General features: G+C 41.1%; 1 protein-coding gene across 1 annotated transcript; it reads right to left on the bottom strand.

Moving 5' to 3' along the window:
• Positions 1–218: 218 nt before the first annotated feature.
• On the bottom strand, positions 219–12,403 carry MAT2B (methionine adenosyltransferase 2 non-catalytic beta subunit). The gene is made up of 7 exons (XM_075056301.1): positions 12,237–12,403; positions 8,084–8,278; positions 7,059–7,173; positions 6,607–6,759; positions 3,011–3,204; positions 1,930–2,043; positions 219–885 (listed from the first exon to the last, which is right to left on the bottom strand). The coding sequence occupies exons 1-7, from the start codon at positions 12,297–12,299 to the stop codon at positions 715–717; spliced, it is 1,005 nt and encodes a 334-aa protein (XP_074912402.1). The 5' UTR covers positions 12,300–12,403; the 3' UTR covers positions 219–714.
• Between the last annotated feature and the right edge of the window lie 2,997 nt (positions 12,404–15,400).

The raw sequence follows: 15,400 nt of genomic DNA, 5'->3' as shown, positions 1-15,400 counted from the left end.
TCCCCCCCCCAAACATGTCAAAACTATGTTCCCCACCTTCCCAACATTCTAACTTTTATATGTCGCCATTAAAACAAATGCATACAACTTACTGTACAAATATGAAGCTGCAGGCATTCAAGTTACAGAACATTCTGAAAATATTTCAAGCATAAAAAGTACACTTGATAATTGCAAAAATAAAGTTTCACTTTTTTAAAAAACATTTTGATCAGAGCTCAAGCAAAACAAACATTTAATGATACCTACTTCAGTTTAACTCCATAAGAACACCACCGTCAGAATTTAAAAACAAAAAACTCAAGATTTTTGGTGATAAAGTAAGTGACCATGTCTTTTAATGAAGAGAAATGGTATATACAACAATGGCACAGACCTTAAGCATCAACAACATATTTCAGCCAAAAGTAAGTCTACAAGTGATCTGAGTCATTCTTAGCATCAAATGGTACTGATTACTGAGAACCATAATCTGCTAGAAATAGACATTAAGTTAGACTAGTACGAATGGAAGGAAAGATTCATGACATCAAATAGGCTCAGTTTTTGTCACTGAACTTTTTTTAGGCTAACAATTTCACTAGTGCAAGACCATATGTTTACCTGATTAAATGAAAACTCATAAATGTCACAATTTAAGAACACTCATACAAAACTATTTTTTTTCTTTTAAAAAAGTGCCACATACCATACTTTTACTAAAAAAGTTACAAACTAATGGAAGACTGTCTGTCTCCATCTCTTGTCAACAAGGAAAGGCCAAAGTGATTCTTTGATTCCAGCTCGAAATGGCGTTCTCTGACCTATCCCCAGCATCTCCAACTTCGAGCAGTCTAGCTGAGCATTCCTCGGACGAAGAGCACCCACAACTGGACAATCAGTAATCTAAAAAATAAACAGAAAAAAACCCCAACACACCAGAAATGACAGAAAAATATTTATTCTTATATAAGCTCATTTAGAAGTTTTCCTTCATCGTTTTCTATCTAGGTATGTTCCCCTCCTCCCTCCCAGCTATTTTGTGCGTTGGCTTTTTGTTTGTTTGCTTGCTGCTTTTATGGTTAACTTATTTTAACATAAGATATGTCAGGCGGAGCAACATAAGGTATTTTAAGTTAAATTTTTCTCACTCAGTTACTGCTCACCATTTACTGACCAACTTTTCTGTGTTTTATTCCTATTTTCACGCTATGACTATAATCACAATGTAAAAAATGCTATAAAATATTGACAGAGCCATGTCTTGATCAACATACTTGAAGAGAAATGGATTAGGGCAGAAAAAATTTAGACTAACTTAGTGTTGTCCATTCCTTTTCTCTCCATCTTCCAAACCACATTTCAGTTCCAGCCTTTACTAATTCAGAATCATTGACATTTGTTTTGGATATAAAAAAAATCTTATTTACATGTTATATTCTTGCAAAATTATCAGTATGTCTTTAAGAGTAGTCTTAAGTGTCAATGAATCTGCAGGACAGGTATTTTAAGCAAAGCAAAAATGATTTGAAGTTCTTAAGTGCATGTATTCAGAAATAAACCTGGACATTGAAAAGCCCTTAGAGTTTCCTACCTTCAAGTTAATGTTCTGTCAATCTGTAAGCTTTTTTAAGGACAAAAATACAGCAAAAAATATGGATTTACTCATGACTAAGGGGAACTGTTCTGCAGAAATACCATTGCACTACAGATTGTGAACCTGGTTACTGACTGACTGGGCAATCTTCCTAATTCAGCAGGTCAAAGCAGCTGTTGTTTTCCTGTGTTAGATACCAGACAGCATCCTCAGCAATACATCTGCTGTGCTAGACATACTCAAACAGATCGTCCTGAAGAGGAAGCTTATTTGTATAGCTAGTGTGAGACCTACTATAACGAAAACGATAAAGCACATCCATCTTTCCACAGGTCGAACAACACATCACTTACTGGTCTCAAGTGGCTGCTGGGAAGATTGAAAGCATCTGCAATTGCACATGCCATTTCATACTTAGTCATCTGTTCATTGCCAGACCAGTGAAATGTTCCTTTTACTGATGGGTCCTACAGAAGAAACAGGAAACACAGGTGAAAAAAAGCAGCTAACTAGCCCTCAGACTAATTCCTGTGCAAGAATTATGCAAAATAATCTTCCAGCAAGATCCTATCCTGAAAGGCATGTTACAGCACCTCACTCATGTTCTAGAAATGTCTCATGCATTCTCAGAGAACACCTGACTAGGGATTGAGACTGAAAACTGGTGTTACATACATCTGTCCTGACTTTTCACGAACAGCTTATATTCTGTAGAATTCACAAGAGGGAAAGGAGGGAGCCAACCAACCATCCAAGGTCAAGTAGCTGGGAAGGAGGAACTCGGCTATTCTGTACTATTCACTTATCAAAAACAAATGCAAAAGGCACCACACGCATTCTGAATGTTAAACTGCAAACAATGTACAAGTCCTATCAAACAAACTGACTGCACCACGTGCACCATATGGGCATCGTCCATTTTTTTCCAAGTAATATGTATGAAAAACAAGAACGTGGTCGGTTGGATTTGTTATCTTGCAAAGGTGGTAACCTGAAGATGCTGTGGTGAATAAACACCATAAAGTATTTAGTCCAGTGGCTCCTTTTTGCCACTTCAGTGTTCTTAACAGAATAAACAAGGGCATCTTTGAGAATTACATTCAACCACCATGGCGGTTTTTTTTAGTCCAAAATGGCAATTTGTAAGAGGCATATTAAAGTAAGTTAGGTATGTGCATTTCTCTCCTGTATACTAAAAGACACATGACAACTTTCAGAAGGATCTGTCCCATCACTCACTTTTGTTTCAAATATCAGAAGATCCACACACTGTCATGTAAAGTTACTGTAGTATTACAGCTAGTTCTTTCCTCCCTCCCAGCATTCCAGAAATGCAAATAATGCAGCTTATATGCAGTTCTCAGTTGTTCAGAAACAAAGCCAAGAACTCAAACTGTTTTTACCGTAAAGAGGCTTGTTTCTTTAAATTCTTACCAGCATTCTCTTCTCTGCTAGTTGTCTGCAAACAGTTGCTACATCCTTGACGTTAGTAGGAAATCTTTGTTGCCAGTGGTCCATGTTGGCAGATTTATTACTGAACTGCACTTTATCAAACATAACAGTCACAGCACTTTCCTCCAGTCTTTCTACATCTCCATACAAGACAGGAATCCGAAGTACTGCAGCATCTAAAAGAAAGAATATTTTAAAAGTATTAATATTGTTAGGAATAGGTATGAATGCTGTAGCCTAACCTGAAAAGTGTTTTGGAAGAATTAAAAGTATGTTGGTGATATTAAGCATCTACAGATCACAAAGAAAATGCAATTAATATGTTTGCCCTCACAATATAATTCTAATTTACATCAATTAAGGCAGTTTATAAACACTAAGTTTATATAAACTTATTTTCATTTATGCCATTGATTTCCAGAAAGTTAACAAGCTTTCCATTAACACCGCAAGAGAAAAAAAGAAGGCCTGTTTGGGTTAGAACAAAAATTAAAAAAATTAGAAATAACAACTGCACTATGAGATTACTCCAGCACTCCCCATCTTCCCTGGGTAAGAGCAGGAACAAAAATTCCCACCAATCACAAACCACCATACTCAGACATCAATTACAGACAAAGATTTTTCACCCAGCATCCAGAAGCCTCTGCGTAAAGGAGGGTATTATTTACCAGAAGACAGACATGAACCTTGGAATGAATAAAAAGCTTGACAAATAAGGAATAGGTTTACAGAATACAGCAGTAAACAATATTAGATTTCAAGATAGTGATTTGAGAAATTAAACTAACAGTAGACAAGTGCAAAAAGAAGGATTTTTTATGATGGTATACATTATACTAGTCTATCTCAGTCATAAAGACTCACAAGGCCTCTTTGAGGGGAAATCCAAGATGGCTACGACAAATTCATTAGAAGTAATACAGATATTTTTGCTTAAAGGAAAAAAAAAAGAGTCCTGAAATTAGAAGTGCAAGTCACCAAATCATTGCAATTCTTAAAGATTTGTAGGAAAATGTTATAGCTATTAGGAAGACAAAAAGAAAAAGATAACACACAAATTACTCTCACAGAAAAGTAGACTGAAAGAAGTACTTCAACAAGAACAAACAAACAACAAAAAAAGCCAACATGACACTCATTTCCTGCTGCTCTAAAAACAATTACTTGGTCGCTCAGCAAATATGTTCTTCCTCTGTTTAAATACTTGTTGAATTATCTCTTTTTTAGTATCTTTACAAGTATTCATTATTTGCGAAAAAGACTGCGTTCCTTTTGTTCTCAGAGAGCTACCTGATTACCGATGGTTCTGAAGACCTACTAAAACTTTTCAGTTTTATAAGCATGAGTGCTAAATATAACTTCTATCCCCTCCTAACCAAACTAAAATATATTTTTTTAAAAATACGCAACCCCCCTGAATTATTAGTGGAGATACTTGCATTAATTATACAACAGAAGTGGACAGGGAAGTTCTTCACACAACTACAGACATTTGATAGGGTGAATTCTACCTATACGATATTAGCAAATTAGTGGTTGGAAGACTAATGCATGTAAAATATTTATATTTGTATTAAACAATAGAATTGACGTTTTCAAGCATCTTACTCAGCACCACCTTGAAATTCCTTCTGCTAATACCACCACTGCTGCAACCCACTACTGCCTGACAGGTCATGCTCAAAAACGTTATGAAACAACACTGAATAGTTGAGCTGGGGGAAGGATCTAGCAAGATACCCACACGTACTTGAATTTGGTGCAGTCTTATCTTCATTACCAATCTAGAAGAGGGAGCAAACAGCATCACAGTCAAATTCAGAGACGATATTTAAGTAAGAGGTGGAGTGAGTAACTTTTCCTTTAAATCGATTTTTACTTAAATAAGACTTTTCCTATCCAAGTATTTTTTAGAAAGTCTATTTCTTACTAGTAATCACAAACCTATATTAAAGGCCTATCATTTTCAAGTATTCAAATAAGTATATATTTACTTATTGAAAGACCATCACACTAGTTCATCAATTGTTCAATTCTCTGGTTAGGCAGAACAGAATCACATCACGAATATCACATCAACATGCGTCCTTGTTTCAACTGGGATAGAGTTAATTTTCTTTCTAGTAGCTGGTATAGTGTTATGTTTTGGATTCAGTATGAGAAGAATGTTGATAACACACTGATGTTTTCAGCTGTTGCTAAGTAATGTTTATACCAAGTCAAGGACTTTCCAGCTTCTCATGCCCAGACAGCAAGAAGGCTGGAGGGGCACAAGAAGTTGGGAGGGGACACAGCCAGGACAGCTGACCCAAACTGGCCAAAGGGATATTCCAGACCACTTGACATCATGCCCAGTATATAAACTGGGGGGGGGGGGCAGATCACTGCTTGGGAACTAAGTGGGCATCAGTTGGCAAGTGGTGAGCAATTGCATTGTGCATCACTCAGTTTGTATATTTCAATTATTTCATTATTACTATTGTCATATTATTTTTATTATTAACATTATTATTATTTTCTTCCTTTCTGTCCTATTAAACTGTCTTTATCTCAAGCCATTAGTTTTACTTTTCTTCCAGTTCTCTCCCCCATCCCACTGGGTGGCGAGGAGTGAGCGAGCGGCTGCGTGGTGCCTAGTTGCTGGCTGGGGTTAAACCACGACAACAGATCAGAAGCCTCTTCTGCAAGTGCACTGAGATTATTTTCTTCAAATTCTTTAAGAAAATAGAAGTGCTTCTTTCGTTATAATCTGTGAATGGAGACTGACAGCATACTAACTAGAAACAACCAAACCTCTCTTTTATACAAGAAATAAGTTTTAAATGCAAGGGACCGTGTTCAGCCCCAAGCTTTTTTCCCCTATTAAGTAGAATTTTTAAAATTATGAGTGTATATTTTGAATGCCAATTTCCATTAAGAAAAGATTTAAATAATAAATTAAAAAAATAAAAAGTTAGTTGCTTAAAACCAGAAATATGTTACTAACCCTTTAGAAAGTTTTACAAGCAGGAAATCTGGTGTGTGTGGTAAGCTGGGTGATTAAAAACAAAATGGATGGCCTGATGGCTTACGTAATGAGAGCAAAACAGGAGATCAGCAAAAAACCCAAGAGAGTAACAGAAGCCTATGGTGATTTTATCTGCATTATTATTGAATCACAAGTCTGTTTTTCCCTCTAGAGTAAACATACATTTAGAACAAGTACAACACATCCCTCCAAATAACAACAGCTATATATTAAAGTGTGGTAAAGCTTGTGCCTTACAATATATTGATGATGTATTTTAGCCTTCCTTAGAATAGTTGATGCACAGTAGACAAAGGCTTGTGAATGTCCATCAGCAGAGACTAGTAACACAAATGAAGACCGTAACAAGTAAGAAATAAACCTTTAGTCAACCTATAAGCAATAGGAATCATTTATGAGCAAGGAGAATGAATCCTAATCACATTCCTTTCTAAATCTCGTTTCCATGGTTTTGCAACTTTACCACTGACTTAGGAGTATATTAAGCTAATATGCAACTAAGTAAAAATAGAAAGTCTCTATTAGAAGTGTGTGAGTGTATTCTTACCTTCGTTATTTTCCAGGACTGCCTTTTCACCCTCCAGTTTGGTTTTACCATATAAATTCAGGGGATTTGGTACATCAGTCTCTTTATAAGGAGGGCTTGTTCCATCAAATACATAGTCTGTACTAATGTAGATCAGAAACGCTCCAACTCCAGCTAGGAATAAAATGTTTATACATAGTCTATTTTAATTCATGCCTTGTTTGAAATCCCAATAAACCTTTAAACAAATCTCCAAAGGACCTCATCTTCTAGCCCCATTCATTCCCACTGCTTTGTCTTTTCACTAATCCTTCACATAGACATGCATGCTACCCTTACAGAAAATGGATTGATGGCACACTTATCATAGAAATGACATTCAGCACTTTGAGTAACTTATTCATATTTATGTCCCTCTATAAATAAATGCACTATTTTAAAAAGAAACCAAATCTATTAGATGGTCTCCTTACCTGCCTCTTTTGCTAAGTTCCCTGAAGCAGCCACATTGAGCTGAGAAGCAGCATCTGGTTGACTTTCTACAACATCTGGTCTTCTCTCAGCAGCACAATGCACTATAACATGAGGCTGGAAATTAAAGACTAATTTTAAACAACACACATTATCAAGAGATTGCAGTTCCACCCTAACTCTAGCGATGAACTCCCTCAGGCAAAAAGGCATTTCACAAAGTTGTGAGAAGTAATAAAAGTAGTAGTATTATTAATCATGGCATTCTGAGGAGCATGTTTTCTTTAGGAAGTAAAATAGGACCATACTGCTCCAAGATACCAAAAAGATTAATCATTAATTTTGCCATTATGATCTTCAGTAGCATTGATTTTACAGCAAGATTGAAGTTGTTCCTTGGGTTTTTCTTTTTAATTCTGTGTAATATAATAATGTATCTCACACACACCCCCATAATGGTACTTAAAAAACCCCACATTAGCCAAACTATTTTTAGATAAGCCATTTACACATGGCTTATCTGACATATGCAGACTATTAACAAGATATTCAAAGCCATTTTATAAAATGGCCCTGTGTTGTATAGTATTCATTTCAGGTTTTATATATTCCCCTTGCAAGTTAAGATTGAAAAAACTGAACTTCTTACTGCACTGCACACTAGACACACAGTTACTGCTGTTGTATTCAAGTATTCTTCAACTTGAAAAGAACTGATTCATATGACTATGTCAACAACTCATATTTGTCTTTTTCTTTCAACTATCAATGCAAGCGTGCTGACACGTACATCTGCTACCTGCAGGCTGCCCATGGTGATGATAGCAAAGTTCAGAACTATCTGTATCTACAGAGCAAACCTACGCTCCAGATGTGGCAGAAGAGGCACCCATAAATGTTTCAGAGCTCTGCCAAAGCATTAGCCCCACTAAAGCCACATGAACTGAGTATCAGAACAGCACTATCAGCTGATTACTAGATGTATAAAGCACCCTTTATCCATCTACTTCACACTACAGAAACTTACCTGAAAATCATGGATAATGTCATGAACTGCAATAGAGTCCAGAAGATTAATCTGTTCAAATCTGGGCTGAGCTCTCCTGTATCCACAGCCAACTGCATTCCAATTATTTTCATTGAATTCTTTAAACACAGCTCTGCCAAGAAGTCCCGTGGCACCAGTAATCAAAACTCGCCTACTGGGAATATGAACATCTTCCTAGGGAAGTGAGAACAGGAAAAAATTTCTTTCTACTACTATTTATTACTGTTTTTTCTTAGAAAGCGTACAAGGCTACAGTCAGTGCTACTGTATTGAATAGCCTTCCTTGCCACATTAGTGTATTGGAGTGTCTCATGGAACACAAACATCTGGGAGCACCAATATGGTACCTAGTCAAGTATTTAAACATATTTTTGAAGATAATGAAAACAAAACTTAAATGGGAAACTCATTTATTTCCACAACAAGAGGAGAAAACAAACCAAACTACTAATGAAGACAGAATTTTAAGTTCACTCAGAATCTGATTAACTTTGTGCAATATGAAACGAGGGAAAGAACTCCTTTTGAAAATGGACCCCAAATATGTAACATTTAGGGTCCACATCCTTCAACAAATAATTTTCGATAGACTGTGCCTGTTAGAGGCTGCAGCAATACAACACAACTCACTGTGGGCCTACCTACAACGACTGTAAGAATTGAAGAGTTGAATTTTGTTATTAAATAGAACAGTAATTCATCATTATGTAACACAATAGCCTAATAATAAGTAAAACCAAGATATAGCTCCCTTCTCAGTTTTACAAAATGCATCTGAAAGTGATTTGGTAATTTAAACTCTCAACCTATACAACATACTAAAGCTTTACTTCAGCTACTGCACATTTCAGTACTTGAGACAGTTGTCTACGTCTGTTCACACAAAGTTCATTCCTCTCCACCGCTCACTAGACCATCAAGTTTTCAAGGCAGCAAACTAAGACTCATGTCTGTCTGTGCAATCTTTATTGTCCTTTCATGCATTCCTTCTGCACTTATCACGAACAAGAGCCTGCTAAGAACAAAAATAAAAGCATATGCTTACATGCCAGTACAGAACAAAACTTCAGATATGCAGACTCCATAAATATTGGGTCTCCTGACCACTTTATACACAAGGACAGTTTGTGATAATTGATTAGAATTTTGTAAATGCTCCCTACTATGTAAATAGCCCAATCACTTCTGAGCATTCATACATTTTCAGCATTGTAACAGACCACTACTTTTTGATTGCGGCATAGGAAGCAACAAAAATTGCTTCCAAATGGCTGTCTGTCTTTCACCCTTAAAGTTAAAAAAGCTTTTGTTCCATAAGTGTATATGCAGAGCTGCATTATGGAAACAGCCTATCCCAAAACAGGTGCTTAAAGTTCCCAGCACAGTGCATGCATTTTCCTCAACTCTAGATCTTCAGGCAGAGGACAACTCATTCCCATCAGTACTGGATGAAAATTAGTAATTTATATCTGGACAGTTTCCCAAAAACGACAAGACTACAGCAAATGACATTTTAAAAAGTTACCTTTATCTTTACAGTCAATTTGACCTCAGGACACAAGTTTGTTTACTTTTTTTAAGGCTGCCCACGTTTCTCTGAAAAGCATAAACAGGAACATGCCAGTACTATTTTCTTTTTTTGTTATATACTTTTTATCTTAGCAAAGGCTGGACAGAGCATCATAGGACAGATTATCAGGGCTTCTATAGCCAGAAGGTACCCACTAATAAATATCAAAGACTTGCTGCAGAAGACAGAGTTGAAAGGTTCTCTAAAAATGTCACAGGATACCTTTAATAAGTAGAAGGTGACCAACAAAAAAAAAACACACGTCATTTGTAAAACCTGACATTTTCAAACATCGTTCATCTAAGTTCGTTTATTCTACACATCATAAAGAGGATGTTACATTAGCAGCACAGCTTGAACTGAACACAATCCCAACTTATACCAAGTTAAAGTACAGTTTGCATCCTGTTGCTCTTGTCTGCAAGACTAATCGGTTGTAGTCACTTGTTCCTGGGAAACCACGATAAGTGACGGATGTTTTCCACAACTTCAATGCAAAGTGACTACCAGTTTAAACGTATTTCGCCTTGCCAGAAGTTAAACATTCTGGTAATACAAAACCTGCACAGATTAACTGTTTTCCCCTGTATGTCACCTTGCTCCTTCCAGAACGCCACTGAGCTGCAACAGCATTTCTGTCTCAGACCTAGGAACTACAGACAACAGAACTTCTGAGTCCAAAGGACCTCTGAGGTTTCATGTTCCCACCACTGCTGCTTGCAAATGCTCTCACGGACTTGCAGAAGCTACTGCTGCTGCCTCACAGCTGTCTACACACAGACAAGTGAATACATGTTAACAGCACCATATACTTCAGTGTAGCAACCAGGTTGCCTTTAATAGTTAGCAAAGCTAAAAAATTAATTCCTGTTACTTGCTTTGTCTTGCAAAGAATTAATCATAGTCCTATAGAAGAGGAGGCAGTAAAAATCTATAGCTACTATCTAGGAGTATCAGTACTTAACCGAAACCACATATGGCATAACATCTTTTTAATTCTGTTAATTTACCTATTTTTTCTTAAATATGGTTAGAGTATTAATAATGTGATGCAACTAAAAGATAAGACCGCTCTTAACTCTTGTCCTAACAAGCTAAGGAAGTACACTTGGAATTTGCAGTAATTCTATTGACAGTTGCTACATGTAAAGAATAAAAGACATTCTAGAATAACTCAAGCATTACCCTTTTGCCTGCAAGTTTTATAGGCTTAAGCGCAAGTTCTTGTTTAGATTAGCCCATCTGCTAACAAATCTTTTGCGCGTGTTTCTCAACTAAGAGGCAATCATGTTCAGAGTCATCAACTGTGCAAAACATTCTCTTAGCAACTGACCTTCAATAACGCTACTTAAATGCATAATTTTGAGTTTTACAATGAAGTACCCAATTTCATTTTGCTTTATCTGACGTTCAATGCTCACTAAAAATTAATAAAACCAGGGCTGTACTCAGCAGTCCCATCCACATAAAAATGTGCAAGCAACAACATTGTAAGATTCAAAAATACCACTTATGGGGGCCAAGATTACTTTGCAGACACTACCGACATACAAAATAAGAGTGTAATTTACAGAATTAGTAAAGCGTGATGCATTTCAAGGTGAAAACCAAGAAACAGGTACTTTTTAAGCTTTACGTAAAAACCGAATCTGACACATCACGGTGAACTCAAACCCGATCCGTTCTAAGGAACGCCCGCTGAAAACGGAAGGTACTGGGGTGAGGCAGATTCGCAACGTAACACGACGACAAAAAAAAGTCGCTCGAGGGAAGGGGCCGCGAGACCCAGCTCTTCCTTCGGCCGTGACATCACCGGCAAACGCAAACAAGCGGCAAACGCAAACCCAGCGGGCCTCCTCCGGGCCAGGGGCGGGCAGCCCAAGCCGCCCACAGCCCCGGCAGAAAGCCGCCACGCGTGTCGCGGCCGCGTCGGAGACTCCCGGCCGCGGCAGCCGAACGCTGCACCTGCGGGACGGGATGGGCGACAAAACGCGGCAAGAGAAAGCGGCGAGCCCGCACAGGCAGCGGCCGGCGGAACTCCCGCACGGCGGCCGGTGTGTGTCGTTCCCCCCCCGGTTAAAACCTTCCCGCTGAGCCGGAGCGGTCCGACAGCGGAGCGGCCTTCACAGGCGCAGACCGCTGCGGCGCGGGAACGCCGTCCACGGCGGTCAGGGCGAGGGGAACGCCGCGGGGGCACCGAGTCCTTCCGACCCCGAGCCGGCGGGCGATCCCCAGCCCAGCGGGGGCAAAGAGGCGACGGAAACAGCCCCCAAGGGAGGGGCCCGGCGGGCGGCGCGGGCCAACGTGCCGCGCCGGGCAGGGCCGGGCCGGGCCGGGCCGCCGCACCGCGCGTCAGCACCTGGCCGCCGGCCCGGCGCTCGGCCCGGGACCCCGCTCAGCGGCCCCGCCCGGCAGCGGCGGCCCGGCCACCCCCTCCCCTCCCCGCGGCCCTGCGAGGGGCAGGGACGGCCGAGCCCGCCGCGGGCGAGCCCTCCCCGGCCGCCTCGGCGCACCCGGAGGTTAAACCGCCGCAGAGGCGGGGCTCCCGGCGCCGCCGCTCACCTCCACCAGCTCGCAGCGGCCCGGCACGAAGCGGATCTTGAGCTCCTTCTCCCGGCCGACCATGGCGGCGGGGCTGGGGAGGAGCGGGGGGGGAGACCCGCCGGGGCCCGGGCCTACCTCCTGCGCCGCGCAGCCCGCCGGCCTCCGCCTGCCGCTGCGGGAGGGCGGGCGCGTCGTGCGCCGCGCGCCCTCATTGGGCGGCGGGGACGCCGCCGCCGCAGAGCGCCTGCCGCCGCCGCGCGTTGATTGGCCGAGGAGCGCCGAAGGGGGAGGGGCCCGAGCGGGGCTTTAAAGGGGCGGCAGCCGCCGCGGCGCTGACCGGGCTCGGCCCGGCCCCGGGCGGGTCCGTCAGCACCCGCCGTGGAAGGGGGGGGCGGACGGACGGACGCCGCCCCCGGGGCAGGCCGAACGGACAGAAAACACGCAAAAGCCTTTTAGAGAAAATGCGGGGGACGGGCCCAGCCCCCGCCGTCGGTAAGAACGGGGCCGAGGGGACGGAGCGCTCTCCGCCCTCGCCCCCGCCCGGGGAACCGCTCCCCCGTCGCCCCCGGACCGCAACCGCCGTCCCCGAGGAACTCTGGGCCTGGGCGTGCGCTGCCCCCCCCCCCCCCCCGCGGCCTTCCCTCCACCGCCGCAGGGCCGGCCCCGGCCACGCCGCCCCGCCGGGGGGGGGGGCGCTCCGGGCAGCGAGCGAGCAGGGGGAGCGGCTGCGGCGAGGACCGTCGGGGGGGGAACGGCACCGCGGCCGCACGGAGGAACCGGTGAGCGGGCAGCGGCGGGGCTGGCTGCGGGCGAAGGGAAAGCTGGCCCTTAGACCGAAACACCTCACGGGGCTGCCAAGAGCTACCCGGAGCAGGGCTCTGGCACGTGTTCAGCAGAAATTGCTTCTTTTTCCTGTGAGAACACGGGACAAAATTGCACATTTTCAAAGTGCCTTTACCCACAGCTTTATATAAAAGCAACTGCTGAAGACCACGAGGAAAGGGGGGGACTTTCTCAGAAACAACCACTGCTTGTAGTACTCATCCCATATATATAGTGTTACACTTACAAGATGACACAGTTGTGTTTTTTTTCAATGCAAGTTTTTGAAGTATCACGACTCTGTACACAAAGCTTTTCTCTGGGATGCTTCTGCCCCACGTCAAGGCAAAGACTGGATACCTAACACTGTTTTTAGCAACAGGACTAAAGTTAAATAGATGTATAAGAATTAGCAGCCAAGAGTTATTTTAGCTATGTTCACAATGACATCTTCACCTAATAAATTTATTTCAGCTTGACTTAATTAAAATAGTATTTAACTGGTAATCAAGGGAAAAAAACCAGCTGATACTACAGGAGTTAACACACAGTTAAAGAGATATCAGAAAATCAACTAAAAATTGAATCAAATAGTATAATAAATGAACTTAACTTATGGCAAAAAAACATGGCAGTTGCAGGACAACATAAGTACATATATACATAAACCACTTTACCTGGTTTCTACCTTCTTGGAATGCAGATGCCCCATTTTTCCTTGTAATAAGCTATGGACATGTAATTCCCTGTCATTAATCTTAGAATTCTATTAAAAATACCAGCAATTCATAACTTGAAATTCAGAAGAAAAATCTACACAGAAATACCGAACTGTTGAGCAGAGCTACAGTAACAACTCCAAGCACCTCTCATGTCACACCCTGTCCTCCCCACACAGACTGAAGGAGCTCACTGTACATCGTAACAAAAACAACGAAGTGGAAATAGAAGTTTTGCCCTCCAGGTTTAGAGCAAGAGGAAAATAGGGTCAGCATTAAAACCAGCCTCAAACTAGAACCATAAAATGGCCTGTAAAAGACTTGCACATTTTTGTCACCAGTATAACAGTCACAAAACCTATTGTAGTTTATCCTCATAACAGAATCTAGTCTATTTTTCTCTCAAATATTTACACTGAATTCAGTAGCATTCTAGCTTATATTTTCAATTTCTTTATTATCATTATGTTCACTTTGTGAAACACGTATGGAATAGATAAACAAAAAAATTATCAAAGTGCATACCACACTCATTTAAGCATAATGCATCACTGGGTGACTAAATGCACCGCTCATTAAATTAACATTTCAGACTGTAATTCACAGAGACTAAAGCATAATTAAGTCTCTCTCTCTCTCCCCTCCTGTTTCCTTTCCCCTAGATTCTGTAATCAAAGCGTGGCAGCAATCTATTAATGCAAATATCCAGAGCCTTACCTGCTCCGTTTCCACCAGCATTTCAGGCATTGCCTCAAACTATAGAAGGAATTATATCAGCCTAGGAAATTATTGCAGTTCAACTGCGCATTTGTCCCTTTGTCTGCAGAGAGCACATGGACTGGAAGAAGCAATAGCTCAGTTGACCTTTGAAACCAAAACGCTAATCCAAGCCCTATATCACGTGTGGCTCTGAATCCTGTTATGCTTTTCGTTTGTTCCCAGTGGTACCATTTAAGCAGCTCAGTATGAACTTAAATTTTTACTTCTTAACAGCCAGCATGAGCAAGTGCAGCCATTGTGTGTAGAAAATTTATTCAAAGCACTGGCACTGAGTCTTATGCAGTTTTCCTTTTATAGGGAACAGGAGGAGGGCTCTAATTAGGTCAGCCAGGTTGAGGATTCTAGCAGCTCTTCATTTTATGTTTAAACTAAGTACAACCCTGATCTTCCTACAATACAGTGAGATGGATGATCAGAGAAATAATTTCTTGTAAAATTACATCTTTTTTCAATTAAAAAAGGTGTGTTCCACAACATGAAAGTAATTGATTCCTGCAGTGAATACTTAAGTCAGTTGAACTACCAGTATCAAGGTGTCAGTTTTTAATACGTTTCACACGTACGTGAAACTGACAAAAGCACTTAGATTGAAGTTGACACAAAGCACTCAAAATTTCCCCTTTACTTCTACTTTTTACATCTCTCCCCATCTGTCCTACGGTATTTATCTATATTTTAAAGCTAAAACCAAAATCAACATTGCTGTAAGGCTAGCATCATTATTTGCTAGAATTTCCCTATTCTTTTGTCAACATAAGCATGCTCTTGATAGCCTAAAAATGATTTAAAATGACACTTAAGTATAACTCCCAAATAAGCTCGAAAGTTTTAAAATGAAGGCTGTGGCCATCATAAAAGCAT

This window comes from Buteo buteo, chromosome 24 (assembly GCF_964188355.1).
Source record: "Buteo buteo chromosome 24, bButBut1.hap1.1, whole genome shotgun sequence".
NCBI classification, from domain to species: Eukaryota; Metazoa; Chordata; class Aves; order Accipitriformes; family Accipitridae; genus Buteo; species Buteo buteo.
This window is presented reverse-complemented; position numbering and strand designations above follow the sequence as displayed.

What these genes read in the sequence shown, in the direction of transcription:
- MAT2B (XM_075056301.1), bottom strand. Translation starts at nt 12,299, where the DNA reads ATGGTCGGCCGGGAGAAGGAGCTCAAGATCCGCTTCGTGCCGGGCCGC. An exon ending in GCCGCTGCGAGCTGGTGGAG is followed by an intron (nt 8,279 to 12,236) that starts GTGAGCGGCGGC and finishes TCACTTCCCTAG; the next exon opens with GAAGATGTTCATATTCCCAG. An exon ending in GAACTTAGCAAAAGAGGCAG is followed by an intron (nt 6,760 to 7,058) that starts GTAAGGAGACCA and finishes TTTTATTCCTAG; the next exon opens with CTGGAGTTGGAGCGTTTCTG.